Source organism: Eumetopias jubatus, unplaced genomic scaffold (genome assembly GCF_037043125.1).
Source record: "Eumetopias jubatus isolate StellerSeaLion01/CBP00866 unplaced genomic scaffold, mEumJub1_p1.0 scaffold_9, whole genome shotgun sequence".
Classification (NCBI taxonomy): domain Eukaryota; kingdom Metazoa; phylum Chordata; class Mammalia; order Carnivora; family Otariidae; genus Eumetopias; species Eumetopias jubatus.
In genome coordinates, this window is record NW_028274815.1 from 78,384,043 (window position 1) to 78,397,394 (window position 13,352).

Consider the following 13,352-nt stretch of genomic DNA (forward strand, 5'->3'; position numbering starts at 1 on the left):
ACATCACTAGGAACTAAGATTCCTAGCATAAGAGAACAGTGAATTCAAATAATCAAAGTAAAAATTTTGTCTTAAGTTTGAAATGGAAATATCAGTGAGCTATTTTTCTCTTAAAAAAATAGAATGTATTTTTGAGTACCTAATCTACTGAAGAAGTCTAGAAGCAATGACAGCCAGCTAGCAATCATCACCCCTAGCAGCCAGACTGTGGTCTCTGAAAACCATTTCATACTAAAAGGAACCGGGCCCATGTGAAGAGGTGGCTGATCGTAGGTCTAGGACAGGAAATGTACAAAATAAAGCTGGGATTTTTCATTGTAAAAGAAAGCAAGGAAGATTTCAAAGACAAATGGGGTCATGTCGAAAGAACTCAGGAGCTAATCTGAAGTGACTCCCAATAGTGTAAGATGAGGCATTGTGAGCATAAAAATGAATACAGACTGTCATGGGCTAAAGCAAATCAAATATATAAAAATCCATGCATTCACAATGATATATATTAAAAAAAAACAGAAAAGAAAAAAAAACTCATTGGTCAGTATTGGAAGTTAGGGTACCAGCTGGGGTACCAGATCGTTACTCTGAAGGTTGATTGGTAAAGGAGAACCAGGCATTATTCTGCCTTTCCTGGACATCTCGCATATTAGAGAAAGTAAGGAATTGATGAAGGAAAGGTCTTCATGTAAGAATTCCAGCTAACACATGCAGAATGAGTGACACAATTAGAAAAACCACCATTTTGCAATAAAATAATGGATCTAGGCAATGATCATCAGCAGGTGTTGAAACCATTAGGTGAACGTCTGTGGCGGTATCACACTGAGAGAGACCCCCTGAACCCACTGCTCAGTCTTAGTATCATGAGAAGTGGGACAACCAGATGGCATGTGCCTCATGAGGTGATGTGACAGTAAGTACCCAGTACCATCTTGAACCTGAATCTAATTAAATATCCAGATCCATCTAACACTTTACAAGAGATTCAGAGACTATAAAAATGAGTTCAGTCATACGAAGAGAAAGCAAATCCAGAATGTGGGATATCTGGCAGAGACAATAACCCTGCTTTTTCATCAGATCAACGACATGAAAACAAAATGTGGGGTGGGTGGGGAGGGGGAAGGAAAATCATTATAGATTAAGAGACTTAAAAAGCATAACAACATAGACACAATAAATGGGTGTCAGCCTTTTTAAACCCCCAGGGTCCCATGTGGTTTGCCAGCATTAATGTACCTTGGCAAATGGAACTCTTTTGCCCATCGTGATGGATGAAAAGTTGCTGCAGAATCTAGAAGCCACACAGACTCTCAAAGGCACTAAAAAGTGCCTCTAAGATTTTGTCCCTTATATAGTCAGTGAATTTATAACAAAGAAGCCAAAAATATACAATGAGGAAAGGACAGTCTCTTCAATAAATGGTACTGGAAAAACTGGACAGCCATGAGCAAAAGAATGACACTGAACCCTATCTTACACCATAAAAAAAAATGAAAATGGACTAAAGACTTGCACATAAGACCCAAAACCATAAAACTCCTAGAAGAAAACCTATGTAGTAAGAAACCTTGACATTGGTCTTGGCAATAATTTCTTGAAGGCAAAGGCATCAAAAGCAAAAATAAGAAGTGAGACTGTATCAAATTTAAAAGCTTCTGCACAGCAAAGGAAACCATCAACAAAATGAAAAGAAAACCTACAGAATGGGAGAAAATATTTGCAAATCATATATCTGATAAGGGGTTAATATCCAAAATATATAAAGGACTCATATAAATCAATAGCAAGAAAAAAAAATCCGATTCAAAAATGTACAGAGGAATTAAATAGACATTTTTCCAAAGAAGACATACAAATGGCTAACAGACACATGAAAAGATGCTCGGGGCACCTGGGTGGCTCAGTCGTTAAGCATCTAACTTCGGCTCAGGTCATGATCCCAGGGTCCTGGGATCGAGCCCCACATCGGGCTCCCTGCTCAGCGTGAAGCCTGCGACTCTCTCTCCCAGTCCCCCTGCTTGTGTTCCCTCTCTCGCTGTGTCTCTCTCTGTCAAATAAATAAATAAAATCTTAAAAAAAAAAAAAGAAAAAGAAAAGATGCTCAACATCACTCATAATCGGGGAAATGCAAATCCCACACCTGTTAGAATGGCTATCATCAAAATGTTAAGATAAGTGTTGGGGAGAATGTGGAGAAAAGAAACTTTTCTGCACCGTTGGTGGGAATGAAAATAGGATCTTGAAGAGGTATCTGCCTTCCTATATTCACTGCAGCATTATTCACAACAGCCAAAATATGGGAATAATCCAAATGTCTATCAACACGTAAATGGATACACAAGATGTAGTATGAATGTGTGTGTGTGTGTACGTGGGATATTACTAAGTCACGAGAAAGGGGGATATCCTGTGGTTTGTGACAACATGGATGAGCCCCAAGGGTGTTACACTAAGTGAAACAAACAAGACAGAGGAAGATAAAATCTGTATGATCTCACTTAGATGCAGAATCTAAGAAAGTCAAACTCCCAGAACACAGAGTGGATGGTGGTTACTAGGGGCTGCAGGGTGGGGGAAAGGGTACAAAGTCCAGTCATAAGATTAAAGAAGTTCAGGAGATGACAGCACAGTTTGCATGGCACAGTCATTATGGCTAATACTCTTGTAATACGTACTCAGAAAGTAAGAGACTAGATCTTAAATATTCTCACCTTAAAAAATAGTCTCAAATAAGTAAATAAAATATTAAAAAAACAAACAAAAAAAATAAATAGTAATTAGGTGACATGATGCAAGTGTTAGCTCTAGGGTAGTAATCAATTTTTAATATATATGTGTATTAAAACATGTTATATGTCCTAAACTTCCACAATGTTATATATCAATTTTCTTCCAATAAAGTTGGAGGAGAAAAGATCTCGTCTCTCCCGCTGTGCTGCTCTAAAAGCAATGCACCTCCTGGGCCTCATCACACCCCACCCCTACGTTTCCTAGCCTAGCATCGCTCCAGCAAAGATTTTTTTTTTTTAAGATTTTGTTTATTATTTATTTGAGAGAGCGAGCGAGCACAGCAGAGGTAGGGGCAGAGGGAGAGAGAGAAGCAGACTCTCCGCTGAGCCGGGAGCCCGACCTCGAGATCATGACCTGAGCCGAAGGCAGGCGCTTAACTGGCTGAGCCACCCGGGAGGCCCTTCAGCAAATTTTTACCAGTAACTGAGGACCTGGCCCCTGCCAGGTGCTGGGAACGTAAAGATAAAAAGGAAACTGTCCCCACTGTCGATGCGCTCCAGGGACAAAGAGGAGACACACAAGTGCAGCGGTCATTTCTCACACATACAGACACACACACCCTGCGCCCCCTCTGCTGTGATCCTGTTCTCTGGTTGGAGGAAGGGCCATCGTATGTTCTGGTCAGAGACAGGGCGTGGGGGGGAGTGAGTGTGATAATTTCCCTGGGGCTGGTCCAGTGAAGACATTGAATAATTAGCAATCTTATCACGATAATGTCTTGTTCCCCCAGAATTTGGAGCACAATGCCTCAAAAAACGCGTGCACCGCCTGTCCTCTGGGCTCTTCACGAGGTATAATGTGGGTCCTCCTGCTCCCTGCCAGCACCAGGAAAGAAAAACAAAAACAAAAACCCTGAAAGAAAAAACTTGAATCTTTCTGCTTCAGTCATTTGGTGCCACCAAGTGGTCAATGTAATTTCTACTCCTCTAAGAACAGGCGAGGAGCCTGGGGAGGAAAGAGGGGCCCACAGCATCAGTGGGATGCTGAAGCGTGCAACCCCGTCCCAGCGAGGTCTAGTCCCCAGGCCCAAGGGTCGTTATATCTTCTGTGGAGTTTTATTCTCAAACTAAAACAAACTATGTTTGTTGCATGGCAACAAATCTGGGTTTTTTCCCCCTTTCATTCACAGATGTAACTTCTGGAATCACTGAAGCACATGTAATGTAACTATATTTTGGTGAAGTACAAGTTATAGAAATAAGGATTACTTCACTAGATTTCCCCAAGTTTTCATACCTATTGGTTCTGTTGTAGCCAACAAGATTTTTGGATGATTTTTCCAAGACTTAACAGCAAGAAGACTTCCCCCACCCCTCTCTCCTTCTAATGGAAAATCTTCTTATTAGATAACTCAAAAGTTCAGGCTTAGAGAGATGCACTTTCCTGGTATAATATCTAAGTCCTCCAAAGAGTGCTGAGTCAAATAAAATCATGGCTTGTATCCTAACCTTGCAGTTTTCAGTTGCAGGGCAATGGGCAAGTTCTCCAAAATTTCTCTAAAGCTTGGTTTGCTCATTTATAAGATGGTAGCTCTGACCTCCTCCCCCACAGTGATTGTAGACTTTTAATAAACAGAGCACTTGGCACATAGCAGGTACCTGATAATGTTTTCCCACAACTTTCTCCATCCCTATGTATGAAAAGACAGAAAATACAACTTCTTTGGAGGAACCTCCAGTGGAATTCCCTAGGAGGGAAAGGGCTCAGAAATCCAGCCAGTTATCAGGACAATAAGACAGAGTATTTGGGTCCTCCTGCGCCCCCACCAGCTTACTGGGGCACAGGAGACTGAAGGATGGGCGGGGCAACTTACTCCAGCTCATCCTCTGAGTCATAGCCCACTGGCCCCGACTCAACGGCAATCACTTCACTCTTCGCCTGACTCTGTTTCCAAGTGCTATTTCCTGTGGCAGACGGTGATTCCTTTCTCTTCTTTTTCCCGAAGAACTTCTTAAATGTCTTGAATTTGGACTTTTTCTTTCCTGCGCAGAAAGAACGCATGTGAGCACTTGCCAAGCACGCGTGAGGTGTGCACCATGCATCCATTATTTGCTCCTGCAAGTCCCTTTCCACACAGAAGTATGGGAAGTACACAGAAGACCGTTCTGGCACATCTGAAAAAAATCGATCCCATGACCCCGTAATCATGACCTGAGTGGAAATCAAGACTCGGACGCTTCACCAACTGAGCCCCCCAGGCGCCCCCGCACGCTTCTTTTTTTAATTGCTGAGTAATAGTCCATTGTACGAACGAGAGCAAGTTTTAATATCTAAAATATACATAGCCGAAAGCAAAAAGTCCTGGTGAGGTAAAGGCCATGTGTAACTCAAATTATTTTTCCGAATAATCCTCAACTGCTTCATTTCTCATGAACACGTGCACCAAGGACAATCAGAGGAGACCCAGCCTCGTGGTGCTTGCTGGAGTGCTAGTCGCTGGGAGGAGCTAACAACTTTTGGTGGAAAAGAAAACGTCAAATGGTGGTGGCAGCACTGATTCCCCCACCCCCCGCCCTGCTTCCTGGATTCTTAGAAATTATGACACTTTGAAACATTTTGTGATCTCTTCTCTGATGCTTCCTTTATTCTCACCCACAAATTCTACTATGCTCAGGATCCTGTGACGTCACATGAGCAGCTCAGAGAACTTCGTTCCTTTTCTTCTGAATATTTATGAGAACTAACAACAGAAGGATGTAACAGCAGAGATCACCAGGATACTAACATATCCTGAACATTTGTTAAAACAATTTATTAGTTTTACAAGTAAACAATTTTGTGGGCTGACTTTTAAAAAAAAAAAAGTTATCTGAGAGAGAGAGCAGAGCGAGAGACAGCAAGCGAGTGAGCACAAGCAGGGGAGAAGGATAGAGGGAGAGGGAGAAGCAGGCTCCCCGCCGAGCAGGGAGCCCGATGCGGGGCTCGATCCCAGGACCCTGGGATCATGACCTGAGCTGAAGGCAGATGTTTAACCGACTGAGCCACCCAGGTGCCCCAAGCTGACTTCCTTTTTTAAAAAAACACAGTATCTTTATATTTATATGAATGTCCCCTTGGGAAGTTTACATGATCTTGCCTTAATGTGGAGAATTACTTTGGATTACTCTAGATGGGGGTCCTTATATTACCTTAGGTGGGGAAGATCCCTGCAGAAGGGGAAATCAGTCCTATAACTCAGTTTTCTTAGCTTCTAGTGGAAGTTTCCTTACCTTAACAATCACAAAATGTTTATGTTGCTAACTGATGGTTCTCAGTAAGAGTTTATTATTTGGAAAGACTCTTAAGAATTTTCTGCATTTGCCAGGACACATCTGGCCTTTGCCTAGCTGACACACAGGTTTGCATCCCTGAAGGTCTGAACACACGTGCAGCCTCACCTCCCTCTGCGGTCAGAGATGCTGTTTCTGGGTTAATGAACAAGAGTGGCTACGAAGACCCCGAGGGTAACCACTGAACACTCCTGTCTGAACTGCAAGTGTCTGGTCAGCCAGCCAGCCAGCCAGCCAGCCACTGGGGCCTGTCCCTGTTAGATCTGTTCACCCGCTAGGCTGTTAAATTCAATTTATTTAATGGTCACAGGAGCTATGTGGATCTTTTCCTTCTCGAATCTGTTTTACGAAGTTATGTTTTTCTAGGAATTTGCCTATTTTTCCCAAATTTTCAAATTTACTGGCATACAGTTGTTAAGAATATCCTCGTATTGTTTTAGCATCCGCACCCCCTGTAATAAAGCCCCCTTCCTCAGCTCGGATATTATTTTTGCCTCATTTTCCCTTGATCAGTTGTACCAGAGGTCAATCAGTTTTATTTGCCTTTAAAAAAAGTTGGCTTTGTTAATTCTCTTTGTTGAATGTTTATCTTTTCATTGTATTAATTTCTGTTCTAATCGTTATTCTTTCCTTCTTCCTATTTCAGATTTACTGTGCTATCTTTTTAAACTTCTCGAGGTGAATACCTAGCTAATTAATTTTTAGGCTTTTTTGTTTGTTTTTATAGTACACACATTTAAGGCAATACATTTCCCCCTAAATCTTTTAGCTGCATCCACGTTTTGATATACTTTCATTGTCGTTTGGTTGAAATATTTTCTAATTTCTATTATAATACCTTCTTAGACTTAAAGGTTATTTAGATAAGTAGATCTTAATTTCCAAGCACTTGGAGATTTTCTTAGTATCCTTCTGTTATTGATTTCCAGCTTAAGTGCACTGTGATCAGAGAGTATGTGGGTGATTTGAAACCATTCAAATGTGTTCAGATTTGTTTTACAGTTTACCATAAATTTGTAAATGTCCCCAGTGTGCTTGACAATAAAAATAACCCACTCTGACTGCAGATTTTATTTATTTTTATTTAACTGTCAATTTTTCCTCTACAAATTTTAACATTACAATGGTGCAGAAAAAGGTACAATTATTATCTTGCAGGGGAAATGAACCTTTTGTGAAAGGGCACTCTTTATCTTTAGTGATGCTTTTTGCCTTAAATTTTATTTTGACTGCTTTTAATATACCTACTGAACTTCCTTTTTCCTCGTGTTTACAAGATGTGTGTTTTTCTATCCTTTTACTTTCAACTTTTCTGAATCCTTCTATCTAGGACTTTAAGAGTTTTTAGAAATCCGATCTGATGATCTTTAGCTTTTAACTGGAAAAATTAATGTAATTAGTCTACTTAAACTTACTGTAATTACTGCAATGTTAATAAAAAAGTCTGCATCTTATATACTTTTCCTTCATCTCTTTTTCTTGTTGTCTTTTGGATTAGCTGACTTTTTAAAAGTTATTCCATTCTTCCCACCTTGAGTTTGTAAACTATGCCCTTTAATCTCTGTTTTTTCAGTAATTACCCTAGAAATTATACTATGCATTCTATTATAGGACAAAACAAAGAACTTAGAATACTATAATCCTATTTATATGCCCTATTGTTTTCATTCTTTGAAAGACCCAAAAGATATTCTTCCATGTTCATTTAGATGTATCTGCTTGTTTCTCACTTTCCCTGTTTGTCATGCCTTCTTGTGTTCCAGACCTTCCATCTAGGGCAATTTTCCTTTAGAATCTTCTTTGGGAGGGTCTGCTGATGACAAATTCAGTTTCTTTTTGTCTGAAAATGCCTTCATACACCTCCTTCATTCCTACAATATATTTTTCCTAGGTATAACTTTCTAGGTTGGCAGTCATTTTTTCTAAGTTAATAATATTGAAAAAGCTATTTCACTGTTTCGTGGTTTCTGTTGTGCAGTCGAGAAGTCAGTCGTCAGCTTATGCTCCTTTGAAGGTCATCTTTTTTTCTCAGACTGATTTTTCATTTTGTCTTTGATTTTCTATATTTTCACTGTATTTGGATTTCTTTTTATTTATCCTTCTTGGGGTTCATTTGATTTCTTAAATCTTTTTTTAAACCTGTTCCAAAAAATTCCCTGCTACTCTCTCCTCTCTTGAGACCGTGTCTACCCTTCCACGTACCTCTGTGCCTCTTCTCTTCTGTACCTCCCATCATTTTACCATTCGATGCTACGTTCTGTATCCTTTCTTATGACTGATCTATCTTGAGCTGACAGAATCTGCTGTTAAACTCATCCACTGAATTTCTAATTGTAACAGTTATACTTATTTCTAAAAAACCCATCTGATGGTTTTCAAATATGGTATATCATTTTTTAAAAAGTTATTTTAGAAATTACATAGTAAACTGGAGCGCCTGGGTGGCTCAGTTGGCTAAGCATCCCACTCTTGATTTTGGCTTGGGTCATGATCTCAGCGTCGTGAGTTTGAGCCCCATGTCGGGCAACGTGCTGGGTGTGGAGTCTGCTGGGGATTCTTTCTCTCCCTCTCCCTCTTTCCTCTCTCCCTCTCTAGAAAAAAAATTACATAGTAAAATTTGCTTTTTTTGGTACAGATAGACCTACATAATCACCTCAAGATACAGAACTATCCCAGTGCCTTTCATGCTGTCCTTTTGTAACCAAATCCATCTTGTCTTTAACCCCTAGAAGTCACTGATACCTTCTCTGTTCCTCTAGTTGTACCTTTTCCAGAATGTCGTATAGACGGATTCCTACAGTATGTCCTTTTGATTCTGGGTTCTTTCACTCAGCACAATGCATTAGAGACTCATCCATAGTGTTACGTCCATCAGTAATTTGTTCCTTATTACTGCTGAGTACAATTCCATTGTAGGGATAGACCACTTTATTTAAACATTGAGCAAATCGAAGGACATTTGGATTCATTTCAGTTTTTGGCAACTATGAATAAAGTTGTAACAGGTTTCCTTTTTTTTTTTTTGAGAGAGAGAGAGAGAATGAGTAGGGGGATGGGGAGCGGGGAAAAGGGAGAGGGAGAGGGAAAGAGATAATCTCAAGCAGACTCCAAACTGAGTGCCGAGCCAGACACTGGGGCTTGTTCTCACCGACCTGAGTCGAAATCAAGACTGGGAGGCTTAACCAACCAAGCCATCCAGCGCCCCTTGTCAAAGGCTTCTGTGTAGAGGGCGCCTGGTGGCTCAGTCGTTGGGCGTCTGCCTTCGGCTCAGGTCATGGTCCCGGGTCCTGGGATCGAGCCCCACATCGGGCTCCCTGCTCGGCCAGAAGCCTGCTTCTCCCTCTGCCGCTCCCCCTGCTTGTGCTCTCTCTCGCTATATCTCTCCGCCAAATAAATAAATAAAGTCTTAGAAAAAAATAAAAAAGTCTTCTATGTAAACATAAGTTTTCATTTCTCTTTGGTAAATACCCAGGAGCAGGAGTGCTGGGTCATGGACTAAGGGTATGTTTAATTTTACAAGAAACTGCTGAAATATTTTTGGAAGTGGCTGTACGATTCTGCATTCCCAACAGCAATAGGAGGACTCAACTGCCCTGCACCCTCCCAGCACCTGCTACTGTCCCGTTGTGCCATTCTAACAGGTGTGCAGTCATATCTCATTGTCGCTTTAACTTGCATTAACTAATGTGGAGTGCCTTTCCACGAGCTGATTTGCCATTGGTATCTCTTCGGAGGTAAAGCATCTTTTAAAACTTTTGCCTATTTTTTTATTTGGGTTGTTTGTTTTCCTACTGTTGAATTCTGAGAGTTCTAAACACAAGTCCCTTGTCAAAGGTGATTTACAAATATTGCCTCCCAGGCTGTGACTTGTCTTTTCATTTTCTTAACAGGATCTTTCACAGGGAAAAATTTTAAAATTTTAATGAAGTCCAAATTAGGGACTGAGGTGTCCCATCTAAGAATTCTATGTAATTCTAGGTCATAAACATTTTCTCTGTTTTCTTTGAAAGGTTTCATAGTGTTACATTTATGCCTATGATATATTTTAAGTTAATTTTTGTATCATCTGTGATGTATAGGTCAAAGTTTTTTTTTTTTCCATAGGAATGTTCGATTTGTTCTAGCACCATTTGTTGAAAAGACAACCCTCTCTCCATTGAATCACTGCTCCATCTTTGTCAAAGACCAATTGACCATATTTGTCTGTATGGGTCTATCTTTGGCCTCTGTTCTACCCGTATACATCCATCCCTTCGTCAGTACCGCACTTGGCTTCATTTTTGTAGCTTTACGGTAAGTCTTGAAATCAGGTAATATGAGTCCTCCAATTTTGTTCTTTGTCAAAATTGTTTTCACTATTCTAGTTCTCTTGCTTTTTCATGAAAATTTTGGGATCAGCTTGTCAATGCTGGAAAAATATCTTGCTGGGATTTTGATTGTTTCATCTTTATTCCTCTCCTCCTTCCCATCCCTGCCAGATTATTTCAAAGCAAATCCTCCCAGATACTATTATCACTTCATCCGTATGGATTTGGCTTCTTCCTAAATAAAAAAAATCTTTGGCTCGTCATGGAAATCAAATAAATGATCACTGGTCAATATTTTTGCTACAGAATATGGAACCACATCCAGCCTTCCCCAGCAGACGTATACACAGTATACCCTACCCCACATATACTAACACACCATTCTGCAGTTCAGTTTGGGGGAGAGCTGACATTGTAGAAACACTGAGTCTTCCAATCTATAAATGTGGTTTTAGTCCATTCAGGCTGCTCTAATAGAGTACCATGGACTGGGTGGCTTATGAATAACAGAAATTCATTCCTCACTGCTCTGGAGGCGAGAAGCTTGAGATCAGGGAACCAGCATAGCGGAGTTTTGTCGGGGGCCCTCTTACAGGCTGCTGACTGAAACTTCTTGCTGTTCCCCCACATGACAGAAAGCAAGCAAGAAGCTCTCTGGTCTCTTCTGATAAGGGCCCTAATTCCATTCATGAGGGCTCCATGCTCATGACCTAATTATCTGCCAAAGGTCCCACCTCCTGATATCATCACATGGTGGGGTCAGGACTTTAACATATGAGCTTTGGGGGAAAGTCAGATATTCAGTCCATAACACATAATATATCACCCCATGTATTTAGGCCTTTGTTGATCTAGGACCTTCTTTAAGCAATTTTTTTCATATTTTTCAGTATATAGATCCTGCATATATTTTGCTAGATACATACCAACAAATTTTGTTTGTGCTATTGTAAATGGTACTTTTAAAAATTTAATTTTTCAGTTGTTCACTGCTAGTTATGCAGAAATACAATCGATATTTGTGTTTTGACCTTGCATCTAGCAGTCTTGCTAAACTTAAGAGACAGATCTAAGTACTTTTTTGATTATTTTGTTTAATCATGACATCTGCAAATATAGTTTTATTTCTTCCTTTCACCTGTATCCCTTTTATTTCTCTCTCTTGCCTTCGAGCACTGGCTGGGTGCTAGGACACCTTTTATAAAAGTTTCTGCTTCCTTCCAGATACTTTCAAACTTTCTTTAATTATCTTTTGCATGTGGCTGTCCAGTTTTCCTAACACCATTTGTTGAAGCTTATCTAGAATTTTAAATTTTAGGGAAGTGGTTGATGTGAATAACATAGTTCACTATTCGGAAAAAAAGAATACTTAGTTTCTCTCATTTTAAAAACTGATTCTTCATGGTAACCTCTGTAAGTAACCAAAAATAGTGTTTTTGGAAACTGTTTCAGACTAATAAAATACTTCTTCAAAGAGTATTTTCTTGTCTAAAATCAGTAATAATTCAATATCCTGTAATATGAGAAATTTTGAAATTCTGTTTTTTCTCAGATTTAATTTTTAAAACCTCACCTTGTATTTGGGCTTATTTGGTATCTATCAAAATGTGACAGAGAATAAGTAATTCTAATATGGGAAAATAAGGAAAATCTGTAATATATTAAATAGAATCTTTAATGAAATTAGTATCTGAAGCTACTAAGGCTTAGCATCTAGGATTTAATACTATTGGAAGTTGTTCCTCCCAAACTGTATCAAAGAAAATAATTACTGGCATTTTAACTTTAAACAAGACAGTGATGGAGACCTTTGTTACTGAAATAAAGGGGGTATAAATGGCTACTCTACGAAAAAGGTACGTTGTCCGGAGACTGGCGTTTTTTAATGCCAATTTTACAACTCTATCAAGACACAAATAGCAATCAATGGATAACAGTGAACTCAATCACATAATTGGGTAACTCTTAGAACATGTAATGAGATGATGAGTCATGGGCCTGGAGTTTAGCTCAGTAAGGGGTATCATAAAGGTGAATAAAAGCCATTAAAGAGAGAGATCAAAGGCTCTGTCCTGATAATATTATCTCTTCTGCATGATCAGGCCATCTCATACTTTTTCCAACCTCCTACTGATCCTCTGGATGTTCTTAGGTGATAAATGACTCCATTGCTTTCAAGTCAACCAAACATGGGGACAGATTTACCTCTAGGAATGAGTAAAAGGATTTTAAAACACCGTGTTTGATAGCGAAGCAAAGGGGTACCGCCCTGAGTGGCCTTATGTCATCTGGATGTGCTCTCTCGTCACAGTATGAAGGGCTTGGGGGTATGTGAACACACTGTAACTGAAACCCCACCCTCCACACACATAACCCCAAAGGCTTGGCTCCATCAGCCCCTCTCCCTGGCCCACAAGCAGACACGGGCTCTTCCCAGAGCAGGGAAAGTGAGGGCCTTACCTGTGCTGTCCTCCCCAAGGCCTTCTGCAGCTTCCCGAAGCTTAATATCCATCACCCTTGTGGAAATCATGTCCAGCTCACTAAAATCAGATGGAAATTCATGTTAAAAGGGACATGCTTAACGGAAGGTAACAATGAGTGAAATGGCTTTGCTGGCTGCTTTTTGCCCACGACTTCACCTGCACACACCCCACCAAAGAGAGACGCCAGGGCAGAGCACAGGGCAGCACAGGCCTAACACAAGTCCAGTGCTCAAGATTAGTAGCCACTCAGGCGTTTATCTAATCAATGACCACACCAATTTCATGGAAATCAATTAACTGGAACAAAAATGCTACACTAATTTATACAATGCAGATTTGTTTCCTTTCTTTCAAAAAAGTGTTTTCAGAAATTATGTTTTTCTCATGGGTGAAATAAAGCGGATTAAAAGTACACTTATCGGTGGGAGGAGCAAGATGTCGGAGGAGTAGGAGACCTGGATTTCGTCTGGTCCCAGGAATTCAGCTGGATAGGGATCAAACCA

General features: G+C 40.2%; 1 protein-coding gene across 5 annotated transcripts in view; it reads right to left on the minus strand.

The window, feature by feature from the left end:
• CRACDL (CRACD like) overlaps nt 1-12,902 on the minus strand; it is a 50,049-nt gene extending 37,147 nt beyond the window's left edge. For 3 of the 5 annotated variants that reach the window (XM_088026221.1, XM_088026220.1, XM_028104056.2), the window contains exons 1-2: nt 12,827-12,896; nt 4,604-4,772 (exon numbers count right to left, since the gene is read on the minus strand). In XM_088026221.1, coding sequence (XP_087882347.1) covers nt 4,604-4,772; nt 12,827-12,896 — 239 coding nt within the window. Of the gene's footprint in view, nt 1-4,603; nt 4,773-12,826 lie in introns of all 5 variants that reach the window. The other 2 variants (XM_088026224.1, XM_088026222.1) reach the window with 2 other exon arrangements.
• Between the last annotated feature and the right edge of the window lie 450 nt (nt 12,903-13,352).